At 41.9% G+C, this 13990-nt stretch overlaps 1 protein-coding gene across 8 annotated transcripts in view; it reads right to left on the reverse strand.

The window, feature by feature from the left end:
- MAST2 (microtubule associated serine/threonine kinase 2) overlaps nt 1-13990 on the reverse strand; it is a 200720-nt gene that overhangs the window by 7890 nt on the left and 178840 nt on the right. For 7 of the 8 annotated variants that reach the window (XM_049807804.1, XM_049807803.1, XM_049807810.1 and 4 more), the window contains 7 exons: nt 13414-13536; nt 11041-11150; nt 8430-8584; nt 7058-7362; nt 4167-4382; nt 2127-2353; nt 504-626 (listed from right to left, as the gene is read on the reverse strand). In XM_049807804.1, the coding sequence (XP_049663761.1) occupies nt 504-626; nt 2127-2353; nt 4167-4382; nt 7058-7362; nt 8430-8584; nt 11041-11150; nt 13414-13536 (1259 nt within the window). The remainder of the gene's footprint in view (nt 1-503; nt 627-2126; nt 2354-4166; nt 4383-7057; nt 7363-8429; nt 8585-11040; nt 11151-13413; nt 13537-13990) is intronic. The other variant, XM_049807811.1, reaches the window with a different exon arrangement.

A 13990-nucleotide genomic window follows, 5' to 3' on the forward strand; every position in this document is an offset into this window, starting at 1 on the left:
GGTTTTATTTCCGTAAATGGATTCAGCTCAGAGAAGGTATCAAAATGCAAGTCATTTAACTGGATAATTTTAAGACCAACCATTACAAAGCTGCTTTTAAATACCACTAGGAATAATCCTTGAGAAAGCAGTATTAAGAGCTAATACCATTAGCACAGCCTAAAGGCAAAAAATAAAAGTAATTTGGAAAATTTTTAAGGTATTTGTTTCTTAAAGTGATGTTTGAGGAAAGGTATACTTAAATCTTATTAACCTTTGTCTCTACTGCTGATAAAAATGTACCTGATAGGTCCTTATTTCTCACACAAAGTATCTGAGTTCAGCTTAAATTACATGCAGAAATTTTGGAGATTTAGAGATCAAGCTGCAGCAATGAGTTTTTGCAAAACAAGGGCCAGGTGCTGTGTACATACTTGTATTTCAGACAATGCCAATTAGATACCTATGGCATTTTGAACAAGCTGGCTCATATTTTTCAAAATGTTACAGTGCTGAGCCCCTACCTTCAGAATCAGCTCTACCACTTCTGTGTGCACCAGTCCATGGACCGGCTCCCCGTTGACATGGGTTATCAGATCCCCTTCACGCAGACCTGCTTCATTCGCTGGACCGCCTTCCTCCACGTGCTGGCAACGAGAAGGGGATGACTGATTTGAGAAGAGGAATGTACAAGATCTCTGGCCAGATCAGACTCAAAGCCCATCCATCTCATCTCTTGCTGCAGCCAGCATCAGCTGCTTCAGAGAAGAGTGAAAGAAACCACTGACTGGCACAGCCAAGCACAAAAATCTGCGCTCTTCCACTCCTCCCCCAGCATCTTGCCCATCTTCTCCTGATCCAAGGCAGCCAGGATGGTTAAGCTCCTCCCAAAGCAAAAGGCTTAACACACTTCCAAAAATTTTCACCACTTGGAATGTTAACTAGATACTCTTGATTTCCGGACAACCATTCAATCTTTTTCAATTTCTTTGCCATTCCAAATCCAGCATCCTTCCATGTACATGCTGGAACCCAAGGTGGCCAACAGACTTTTAAATAAGACATTGTGCCATGTGTTTAGGGTGCCTATATTGCATCTCATCCCAAACAGAGTTTCTTTTTCCACTTTCCATCCTTTATTAACCTATCTAACATCAGATCTTTTCCCCCCATGAACACATTGCCTTTCCCCATCACTGTTCAGAAAGGTAAGCCTCCTTTACAGTGAGGAGGCAGACACGCTTGAGAATACTGCAATTCTCCCTCTAGCCAGAAAAGACGACAAATCAGTATCTTGGTAAAGTCAGCACTTTTCAAAGAAAGCGGAGAGGAGCAAAGGAAAAATGCAGCCTCAGATTATTTTTCTAGATAAGAATGAGTGTTAAATAATGACCAAAGCATATGAAGTCCAAATTGTCTAATGAACACAGAGATATAAAGAAAAGAATGAACCACCTTTGCCCTGACTCCCTTCTCCCTAACTACACAATTCAAACTACACTGCTTCAGGGAACAGATCATTCCTAGAAGTCATATATGTTAACAAAAAAGGAATACAGAGATCAAGTACCAGAAATAATGGGAAGGAAGAGATACAGACATGGAAAGCAGACCTTTTAGCATAGCACACAGCTAAGCCAAGAGCTAAATCCCTAGGCAATCAGCATAGCAGCAGTGATGCTTTAAGGCTTGTAATCAATTCCAAGTGACTGCTTGGAAAACCCCAGCAGACTGAACTGATCAGAAGCAGGCTATAATCACTAACACAGGTCTGAATAAATTAGCTACAACTGGCCCTCATGCAACAAGCCGAAGAAAGAGAAAGAGGGTATGTACACAGAAACATGCTTTAAAGTATGTGCTCCAGGTGAAAGAAGGTGGATTCATGTAACCAGGGAAGAAAGAAGGGAAGAAAGGTTGCTGTGGTTCTGTGATGGGCTTGAAAACTGCTACAGGTAAACCCAAAGTGCTTTTATTTATTTATTTACTTATTAAGGGTTTCCCCCACCCTAAAAAGATAACTTTGGGTTCGGATAGGAGACAGAAAATAGGGTGGCAAAATACAATTTATAAAGCTAAATCCCACAACCCCAGCTAAATGCATTTCTGGCCCCAAGGGTACTCTTTTTAGAAAAGCAGAGACATACCCAGACCATGTGATGCACAGTGTAGATATCACTGTCACCCATATAGACGCGAATGGCACGGAGAGTGAAACCATATTTCTTTCCAGCCCGATGGATGATGATTGGTGGTTTCAGGTTTGCAATAGCAGGAGAAAAGTCGCGGCTGGGTGAGGAGTCCCTCGAAGATGGGTTGGAGGATAGAGAATGAGGTGACATTGGACTGGCCAATGGAGAACACGTGTGGTGATCTACAGTGATGACACAAAGGTGGGCAAAAATTAGGAAACCAGGCTTCCAAAAGAGAGAAAATTCTTGTTAGAGAACAGCTAGGAAACCATCTCTCCCAATGCTCTTAAAGCTGGTGGTCTTCACCAGAGCTGGGTTTGCCTGCAGCTTCAATTAATTCATGCTTCGAAATACAAAAATCAGCAGAGTTTCCATAAAGCACGTTGGAGGTGTGTATTTAATACAGCAGCACTGCTTGCCTAGAATTATGGTTGGGTCACAGTGTTTACTACTTCTCTTTCAGGGATTTACAACCCATCATAAGCATTTGCTCTAGGCACAATCCTGGAACACCCCATTTCAAGGTTACGATATATTATCCTCCTCCAAAAGATCAGATAGTCTCTAGATCTTGGTGCAAGTTACATGTTAGTGCTGAGATAAATCAAAATCAGTTAGTATTAACACAAAAAAACCCAGTAGGCAATCAGACAACAACTACATCAAGATAGTTTTGGTAGTGTTTTAAATTCACAGGGGCAAAAATATTTAACCCTAAAAAATTAGCTACTGCAGGGACTTTGCTACTGAAAAACACCACCACAAGTGTATTTTAGAGTACGTTTCCCAAACGAACAGCCGAGGGCTGGACTATCGGCTAAACTATCTGACTCTGCTTGCTAGTGGAACAACATCCACTTCTAAAAATACAAAGCAAATACAGAACTCTCATTTTAAAGTGAAGCTGGTAACATTAGTAAAATAAACCCAAAGAGCAGGAATATTAAATGCAGCTGTAAAAGGTAATCACTAATCCATTAAGAAACACCTGCTGAACTGCGCCCAGCACATATTTACCTGGCAGATGAGAGCAGCTCTGGAGGAACCTTGGCTGGGTGATTAAATACACATTTTAGAGATTTTCATGAGGGAGTCTGTAGTTCTAAAAGCAACCAATGCCCAAACCACAAGAAATGTAACGTGCATCGCCATGACGGTGCCAAGAAGCAGTTGCATACCTTCCTCCAGCTCCCTGGCTGAGAGGGGCAGGCAGGCATTGCTCTGCCAGCAGGTTCTGCTCGGTTGGCAGTCATGGCCCAGCTGCAATACCCTGCTCCCATCTAGGCAGGAACAGGTACAGCCCTGGAAATACAGCATGGTCTTATCCTCTGCAAAGAGGGAGAAAGTCCTTGTGGGGAGAGCCTCCTGCTGAACCAGTCTGTCATAGCTTGGCACGGTTGGGCTGTTCACTAGAAGTTACCACCTGGCATTAGGAATTGTCAAGGTCTGGCTCTGCCTGGAGACAGAACCGGGCCAACAAGGTAAGCTATTCAGCATTGACTGACTTTGTGAGTTACTTACACCACTGAATTCTTAAACACTCGATCTCAACCAAGTTATCTGGAGTTATTGAAACCTCCCGGTGCATAAACGCATCAGACACATTCAGTTCCCAAACAGCGCCGCAGTTAGCATGTGCCCCCCGCAAAATAGTACCTTGAGGGTTAAAATCATTCAGTGTCTCTATACCTCCTTGCTGCACCACTGTCTAAAGACCAGCTAGGAGCCAGTTTAAACAAAACTAGGGAAAGAATAAGGCCCAGCTGCCATTTGCAGAAGCTGCAGTCAGACCACACACACAATGCTCTTGTCTGTGGCAAAGCAGTATTCATTATCCTGCCGAGTAGTAAATATTAAACCGATTGTAAAAGTTAGATCTCTCCCCTCTGCCAGCAAGGGCATTATTCCAGGAGAGCGAAGGGGGAGGATCTGTCTGCAGACCTTTTGTTTAGTGCTTGCAGATTCTGACAATGCCTCACCCGAGGCATTTCTTACCTGAGGGAATCAGGAGAGACAAGGCAGTAGCGGATGCTGATTTAATCACTTTATTGACAGGTCTTGAGGTACGTTTCTCCCCTGATTCCCCAGAGAGCAACCTGTGTCGTGCCCGCCGCACTGCCAAATCGCTGATGGCTTTTGGAGTGGTAAAGTCTGGGCCTTCATTGCTATTACTGCGAGCTCGTGGATCAGAGAAATCTGCAGTGCTCCCAGCTACAGTTTAAATTAAAACAGATTAGAACCACAGGGAATTCCTAACAGTCTATTCCCCTACAGGCAAAATACATCAAATCAAAGTCATGTTTACATGAAGTCTAAGAGTAAATTTTCCTAAGAAGAAACCCCAGGGCTTGAATTTTTATTTACAGAAATGGTGTTATTCTGAATACAGAAAATTAGTGGCTTCTATTCTGTCAGAAAAGCTCGCTAATGAAATCACGTTGCTCAGTAGCAGTTACATGAATCCTAAAGCTGCGGTGCAATTCTGCAGGCAAGCCATTTCAATGGGATTGTTCACAGATGAAAACAGGTTTATGGAAAGTGCTCTGTTTTTACAACCAGCAAGAACTGTCAATCTTTAAGTTAAAACTGCCTGTAATAGAAGACCCAGGTTCTACCGGAGTTGCATATAAAAAATCCACTTTAAGAGAATACTAAGGTACTAAAGTCAGGGAAAGTAAAAATGTGGATTGCAAAAACAACCTTAATTTGCCCCCTTCTGTGCACCATTGCAATTTAGTCTTGAATTACTTAACCTGCTATAATTATACACAAAATGCAAAGTAATCTTGAAAATCAGACTGGGCATGCAACAATGGCAATTGCTGGGGGCTGGGGGTGCTGTACTCAAGCTTGGTGCCTCAGTTCCCCATCTGATACCTTAAAGGAGCACTGTGAAAATACATTAATTAGAATTTACAAGGTGCTTAGAAATGAAAGTGGTGAGCATCACAGCAAGTCCACAAGGGAAATTAATCATTCTGTCTTCAAAAGCAAATTTTAAGCAGTATGCAATAAATAAAGCCTAAGGGCCACATTTTGAACAATGAGGACAGAACAAAACATTGATCATCGTTATTTAAGCGGGCACCACTGCTCTGCATACTAAGTAAAGCAGGAAGTACCATGAAAATAAAAATTCAAATCACCCTTCCCATAGACCTCAGTACCAGATGCCTGTTCAACATTTAACAGCCACAGAGTTTCAAATAAGGCTCCCAGACAATGAGGAACCCAGAATCGGAGGCTGCGTGTGAAAAGGCTGCGATACACATTAAAGGAGCACTCCGAGACAGTGACAGGAATTAAATTCCTTTCTTCCAGTCCCCTGTCTCTGACTTAATTCTGTAGGCTAGGGACACTGAAGCAATGGTATCCCTAAATCCCATGCGACAGATTAAAGACTGCTCTAATGCATTAGGCTCAAGGGAGCAGGCTGTCCAGGGAAGCTTCATTTTTGTCTGTTTCAAATTGGAGATACTCAAATTTACAATGAAAGTGTTCTTGCAATTTTTAATAGCATGTTTCTAGGCTTTTAGTATGCAATTGAGAAACTAAGGTTCCACTATGGCACCTATGTCATCCATGTATGTGGCAGCTTACTTCCTTCACTCCTACACCTTTTTCCATGGGTTAATGAAGTACATGATGGCAGCACCAGGCCTCTTCTGGGAGGATGAGCCATAGAGGAGAATGGGACACTTTTGAAGGAATTTCAGACTGGATTGCAGAAGAGCAATAATGAGATGTAGGGATCTTCAGCTTTACTCTAGTCTGGAGGCAAATTTCCTCCAAGGCATTTCCACCTTCTGCTATCAATCCACCATCACATCTGCCCAGTGCCCTTCACCTTGCCCTTGTCCAGTCTTGCTGCCACTCTGACTCCTTGCTCAGTATCCCTTTCCTCTCCTTTCCATCCTCAGTGTATCCATGATTGCTTTGCCTGCTTGCTCTCAGTTTCTCCCAGCAACTTGTTTCTTACTTTCTTACCCAGTTAGTCCTTGTTCTTCAACACTATAATCTAGTTCTTCCCCTAAATATGCCCTCCTTCTCAAATATTGTCTTGCCAACCTTCAATTCAACTTCCTTGCTCTCTTCCATTGGTCCAAATTTCCTTTTTTTCCTCCTTACTACTTCCCACCAGTTCCCAGCTCTGGCCTCCTCTGTTCTCAGAAATGGGCAGCTTTACCCTCTGCCCTCCTGGTGCCCTGAAAGGGGCAGGAGCCCAGCCCTGCACTGCAGCAGCCCAGGGCGCCATCGCAGGGAAGGTCCAGCTCAGCCCAGTGCTGGAGAATGGCCCCAGGATGGTCACAGCTTCTGAGAAGTCAGACACTGACTTCTAAGACCTGCTCTACTAAACTTAGGCTTTTTTTTAAGCCTGCAACTGGGCTAAATTTTGGGATATTTGGCTGAGACAGCAAGTAGCAAGTCCCTGACACAAACCCCACTCCCCCAGCAAATTTCAAGTCTCTACTCCAAACCTTTTGGATAAATAAAACCATTGGAAGCAGGGATCTGTTAGTATGGCTGACACCCATATTCTCCAGCTCCAACTCAGCAGTGATCTGCTCTGAATAATGCTTAAAATAATGCTGCCACAGCTAGGCACCCAGTGGTTGTAGTAAGGCATAGATCATATGGGTCTCAAGCATGAGAAGACCTTAATCAATTTTAAGTGACAGGACTGAAACATAAGATGTAATTTTGAAGAGATTAAACCACTGATGCTATTTCAAAGGCAAGCACACCCACAAAGCTGTACTGAAATAACTACTTAGCATGAGACATTCACAACACCCAACATCCAGATCCACAGTTTTACAGCATTAACATCTGCAAGCTAACACGGCTTTCTTGGGGACCACGACACCATCACACCGAGCACGCACCTGTCAGCGTTGAGGCACCGCTGATGGCTGTGGAGGGGGTGGTGGGTCCACCATCACCTTCCAGCTGCAGCTCCTGCTCCACAGGCTGTTCTGGAATGGGCACCGGCAGCCCCTCCCGCGACTGCACAGCGGATAAGAGCATCCCTTCGGACTGCGGCCTTTTGAGAACAGTTCCCTCATCCTCAGTGGAGATGGCAAAACGGGGCATATCAAGAAGCCCTGAGCAGCGTCGGCGGACTGTCAAGGGTGGGCTGGAGTCACTCTCCGTGTGGGACGATTCAGACATAGACAAGCGCTTACGCAGTCTAAGAGAAAAACCAAGACAGAGCCCTTCGATTAAGTTAGGGAGATAATGAACTTTGAATGGTGGCAACAGCACACCCCCCCAACTCACACATCTGAAGCCAATTTAAGGCAGTTAGGAGACCAAGCTACATTGTTAGGACTTAAAACAGCAGAAGCTTGGGGTATCACCTGAGTTTAGATTTCCAATATATTCCATTGTTAAGCTTCTAAGAAAGGAAGGAATAAAACCAAAGAAAAATACAGTACAATGAATAGGATATTAAATATTATAAAAATCACAATTACAAAATGCAAATCATCATCCATGTTCCTTTTGGAATTAGATGATTTTTTCCTTTCAAAGTTGCTGTAAATTTGAAGCCAGGAAGGCCTAATGCAAGATAAGCGCACATCAGTTAAGAGTGTAATCTATAAAATGTTGGGGGTTTTTAAATGGAGTCACACAGACTAGATCACAACCACATTTTATGATCTTTCCAATGCCAAACGTTAGTGCAAAAGCTTTACAGGAGTTGCACAAAATGAGAGCTACCCCTTTTCTAAGGAAAGTTTGACAATTATTTCAGTAATGCGAGAAACATGGTGGGTATCCAAATTCTGGGTATTCATATATTTTACTGACATTTTTTATTAGAACACAAGAGTTTTTTGGATACTCTGAACTTTATACACTTTGGACTTATGGCTTCTCTAATTTGTGCCAAATGGTAAAAATCTGGCAACACCAGACTTTTGATTCACTGATGTTTAAGAAAAAACTACTGTTACTACATCTCTAATGTAACTAGTCTTTCCACAAATGAAAGCTTTACTGGAGGTTAGAATACCTTTAAATTCATTTAAAGTATTTGCTACAAATTTAGGAGATGTTAGTACTTAACTAGATACATTTAAGGACCATATCACTTCTACACATTCATTTTCAGCTATTTATTCCAGACTTCACCTGGGGAAATACAACATATGAAGCATTCCTGACCTAACACTGGTCATGGAAAACTCTGGCACAGGTTGGTCTTTCTCAGATGCTATGAGAAACCAAAAGACTTAGTTCTACAGAACTTACATTTCAGGAGACCCAATCACCCAGCTGCGGTCTCGACTCTTCAGGCCACCAAGGCTGTCCAGTCGGTCATCTTTTTCTTCACTCAGACTCCGTTTAGTTGGTGGTGGAGTCTTCCTCTCTTCATGGATGGAAAGACGTTCCATGCTGCTGTACACCTGCATATAGCAACAGACAGAGAAAACAAACCCATGTGGCCTTTTCTGATCAAAGGGCACAATCTCTTCTCAAAATGGAAGATATTCCCTGAAAGTATGAACTTGACAATGTTCTCTGGCTAAATAACACAGTGCAGATGTGACATGCTCAAAGTGTGCCAGGGAGGAGAGGAAAAAGGCAAGCTTCAGAAACACTAAACATGCTTTTCTACAACAGCACCCAACACCTCTCCTCTGAAAACAGCCCAGAACACCACAGAAAAACTAAGAATTTTTGAAACTACTTGATTTTTGTTTTTAATGATTCTCATATCTAAGAGGATATATTGCTAAAGCAGGCTCCACAAGTCTTGAAGGCTAGCATCTGAATCCTGAAATCTTACTACACAAATTCAATTCAGTGATAGGCATCATGCTCATGACCCCATTTCATTATCATCAGTCTATCAGCATTGCCCCAAGCTTATTTCAGAACAAAAAAGTCCTGCCCTCCTCAAGGAATCTACTATAATGCTGACAGTTTAATGAAAGTGCCTTTCTTGGTTTTACAGCCGTCTTTAAATAATTAAATGATTAAGCAAAAAAATCCATCCTTTTAAAACTACATTTGACTGTGGACCTAATTTACATAAGAAGAGATTAATGAAAATAATGTTATTAAAAATTCAGAGCATCAACAAGATAACTATTAATAAATCATATGGCTGAATTGTCAGACAAGAATTTCAAAATATAATGAGCTTTTTATGCCTCCCACATTACAAATGCTGTATAATTTTCCAGGTCTTAAAATAAATTCATTAAAAGTGAACTTTTTCTCTTTGTGGCAAAAACACTGAACCCTAAAGAAAAGCTTCAGTCTAACAGATGAATAATAGTCATGGTGAGAAAAGGCAGAAAAAAGAAACCCTTACGTACTCATGAGAACTTTTTCAAAACCCCAACTAATCCTCAGGTCCAATTTTAAACATACTTTTGGTGATGCAAATCAGGAGCAACTCCAACAAATTAGTGGTAACTGTTACTTAAACCACTGTAGCCTGGCTGAGGACAAAGAAGAACAAACTGGTGCTTCAAAACTGACTTCAGCAGCGGAAATCTGGAGGAACTGTCATGAAAAACTGAAATATCTTTCAGAGGCCCTAAGTAAAGTCCCTACTCCCATCTCATTAAGAAGAGGGAAATACAATTCATAGAGCAGGCTAATCTCAAAACGGCATTTATTCTCCCTTCTGCCCTTTCCCAAACATACTTTATTTTATCCAAGCTAACAGTGGAGTTGTACTACTTTGAAATATCCAAAATTCCAACTTTTTAGAGACCTGCACAGATCTGAATCCAGAAAGCATGGGCTAAAGGGGACCTCCTCAGGGCTCCCTGTCCATTTCCCTACCTCAAAGCAGAACCAGCTCTCTTGTAACACCTGACAGATGTTTCTCCAACCTGTTCTTAAAAGCTGCCAGAGATGGAAATTCTACGAATTCCCCAGGCAACCCATGCCAGTGCTCAATTATTGTTCAACGTTGGAAACTTTTTCTTATCATATACCCTATACCTCCTTTGTGCCCATCATTTCATATCAGTTCTGGGTAGAACAGGAAGACCAAAGTACTCCTTTTCTTCTAGCAGTTATGTATCTGGAAACACATTAGGTTTTATGTTTTGTAGATCTCTGATCATTCTTGTTGCTTTCCTCTGGACTCTCTTTTACTGGTCCATGTTTATTTTCAAGAATGTTGCCCAGAACAGGACAGAGTACCCCAGCTACGGCCTTCCTACTGCTAAGCAGATGGAAAGGATTTCTTCATTTGCCTTGCAGAAAATATTCATGCTTTCCCAGTACGGTAGCTGCCTTTTTGCTTCAGTAATTTGGCACATCTCACAATGCACTGTAAGCCCACATCCTTCCCTGAAATTGTCACCTCGCCTTTTGTTCCTCAGGCTGTATTAGAGACAATGAACAACAGCACAGGTGTAATCTTCATCCGTGCTAGTACTGCATGGGATCCCTTTGATTTTAGACCATTATTCCAAAATGTCAGAATCAATTTTCATCCTAATACCACCTTGTCACCTACTGGAAGACCCTTTCAGAATGACACTGTTCAAAGCAAATAAGCTTTGGACACTTCCTATGCCAGCATCCAAGTCATTAGTAAAAATATCAAACTGTATCAGATGCAGAAGAGACCTCCACAGTACCCTGCATATTAGTGAGACATTAAGAAACACAAAATCTCACTCTCCAATTATTCTGGTACTCACACTCACCTTTTAATAGGCCACAAACTATCACAGAATAAACAACATATACAGTTTTTTCTTTCCTTAGTGAACACTGAACCCTATGCAACTCCCACATATCATCTGCATGATTAAAATCTACCCCATACAAAGCAATGAAACTGTGTTTGTCTCAACACTTGTTTTCTTTCAACAAGCTAGCATGCCCCTACCTTGCTGAACCTCGGCGAGCAGGAGGAAAACTGCCGAATTTCCACGTGATCATCATCATTAGTGTCCTCCTCTTCTTCCGAATCCAGGTGTTGGTATCGTTCTGAACGGGCTGTGAACAAGATGTGGCACATCTCATCAGTGCAGGGAGTGTTGATAACTCACACCTCAAGCATGCCTACTTGTCTACTTACAAAGAACTTTGAGTGTTCATATACCATGCAGGGTATTTTCCTTAATACTGAAACATACCCAGCCAGTTTTGCTCATCCTGCACAATTAGCAGTGAAGAATACCTCCTTCCTACTGACTTTATCTTATATTATCAGCTATATTATATTCTAAAAGCAGCTGATACTCAGCAGGTGTCTAATCCTGCAGATCCTTCACGGTAGGGGTATTTCCTCCCTACAGCAAACAATCACATGGAAGGAAATACGGAAACAATTCATTGTCCCAAATTCCAATAAACAGCCTTATGATTGTACAAAGTCTCTCCTGCATACATACATACAAGCCTTCTTTAAAAAATAAAAATATTTACCGCCCCCAAATATTTCCTCTTCTCCCTCCTACAAGTAGAAAAAGGATTAGATTTTGTGAAAGAAAATGGGCAAGCAGCCAATATGCAAAGCTGTTTTTTAATGCAAAAATCGAAACTGCCTCCAAAGAGATTTTGTGCCTTGAGATTTGCAGCACTGGATTTCTAAGCTAGCCACATTGGATTTTGTGGGGCAGGCATTAATAAGTTTGGCTACAGAAAGCTGATAGCTATCCTGAGCCAAATTTGCTGCACTGTATCAGCCAGAAAGCTACTTTTATAAATTCTAAAATTTTCTGCATTAGGGTTTATAACAGCAACACCAACTCTTATCAGTATCTATGTGAGATATTTCCTGACATGAGAATTCCCACCTTTATAAAGGACTCACTTCAAAGTCACCGTGATAACCGGCTGAGCATGCCTGGGCAATTGGAGAGTTTGCCATCTTTCCTACTTGACAGACCCAGTGATTTGCACCACTGAACATAAAGTCGTCCTTTTACCCATCAGGATCCACTCATGGCTGCTGTACTGCACCTCTCCCAATCACTGACCCAATTCAGTGACCAGAACTCAAGCTTCAATGTCTGGTAAGTCCAATTAGCAGTGGGAACACACTGCCACTTCGGTTTCTACATGTATGTTGTACCAATACAACCTCAATACATGCAAAACGCACCTCTGCCCCCTCTGCACAGCTTGACTCAGATTGTTCTCTGCAGCAAGTACATAGAGATTTCTCAATCTATTTCTTTCTCCATCCTACCCCTCCATCCAAACCCTAGCCTAAAAGCCTCTTCCCCAAATTGGAAGAGCACTATCTAAATAGGATCACTGCTTTTGCAGCGTGGCAGCCGAGGGGCTGAAAGCAGGCTGCTCTCTCCCCGCCCCCCTTCACCCTGAGCAAAGCACAGGAGCAGAGAAAAAAATGTGCTTCATATGGAATCAGCGAGTCCCATGGCCCTGGGGGAAGGATGGAAGAGATTCCACTGAAGTAGGGCAGAAATTTCCATAGCTCAGGAAACTGAAATAGCCCAGTATCATCCTGTGCTGCAGCTGGAGTGGGGGAGAGACCCCCCTGACCAGTGACAAGCCCAAGCCCTTTCCACCTGCTCAGCTCCCCAGGTCAAATGAGAAAAGCTAGGGAGCGAAGGCTCTGGGGACAGAGACCTCTCCATCGCTCACATGATGCTCCTCCCTTCTCTTCCAAGAGCACCAGCTCTGTCTGCTGCTTATCTGGAAACACTAGGAATCTTACATAGCATTGATACCATGGCAGTTCCTAGTCATTTATACACACCAGACAGGCACTTCACTTCATACCTCATCAGAGTTAATGCTACTAAAATAAGGTGATACACTTGCAGTGAAAATGATTTAAATTACTTAAAATCTCGAAAGAATTTTCCCTACATACTTGTCTTCAAGGTTTAGAGTTTGGATTTAAAAAAAAAAAATAATTTATTGCCTGAAAACAGTCACTAGGGAAAGATAATATTGCTCAAAAACTCAAGGAAGTTGGATTTACCAAATGATTTGAAAGTACTGTAATAAACCCAGCATAACAACTGCAGCACCTCTCACTGCAGGGCTGTGGCTGGCAGGACCACAGGCACCAGTGAAAGGCCAATTGACTTCATCAGCAACACTTTTTCATTTAAAATTAATTTGCTTTCAAAGAAACCTTACTTGGCATTCAATGGAAACTTTTTAAAGCAATTTCCATCAAGTGTTTTATTTAATTTCTAACAATGACTTATCTCTAACAATTTCAAAAATGAAATATGCACAAAAAAATATGATGCCGTTCAGGCTGAATCTTTAGTCTTACTGTCAAAATAGCTTGTGTCATCCTCAGATTCCAACTGTGGGATGAATTCAGCTTTCTGCCGAAGTAATCCATTCCAGTCCAAATCTTTAAAGAACCGATGCTGTTTCACTTCAAAGGCACTACCTGAAATAAGCGTCTTTTATTACAGAGTACTTCTTTCAGCATTTGCATAACAAGAAAAACAAACCCTAAAAATATCACGAGCCTAAAAGAATGTACCCGAGTACATTTAAGTCACACATTTTCCAGGAATTCTGTGAAACTACTTATCCTTTTACCAAAGTGGTAATGCAGGATAAAATCTGAAGGAGATTGCCTTCTTCCCACCTCCTCTTCCTGTTTAATGACAACACATGACTAAACTGACTGGAAGACAGCATCTGCTGTTACATACCACAGCAAGTTGCAAGATTAAGAACTAATTGACATCTTAATTTAAAATTTCCAAACTCTAAATACCATCTTGTTCATAGCTGAATAAAGAGAGCAAACTCAGAAAGGTACTTCGCATGTGAGTGGCTCCACTGTCATGAATAAACTCATTCATGTGCTTAAAACAAGGCAGGGGCTTATGTAT

This window comes from Accipiter gentilis, chromosome 8, assembly GCF_929443795.1.
Source record: "Accipiter gentilis chromosome 8, bAccGen1.1, whole genome shotgun sequence".
Lineage (NCBI taxonomy): Eukaryota > Metazoa > Chordata > Aves > Accipitriformes > Accipitridae > Astur > Astur gentilis.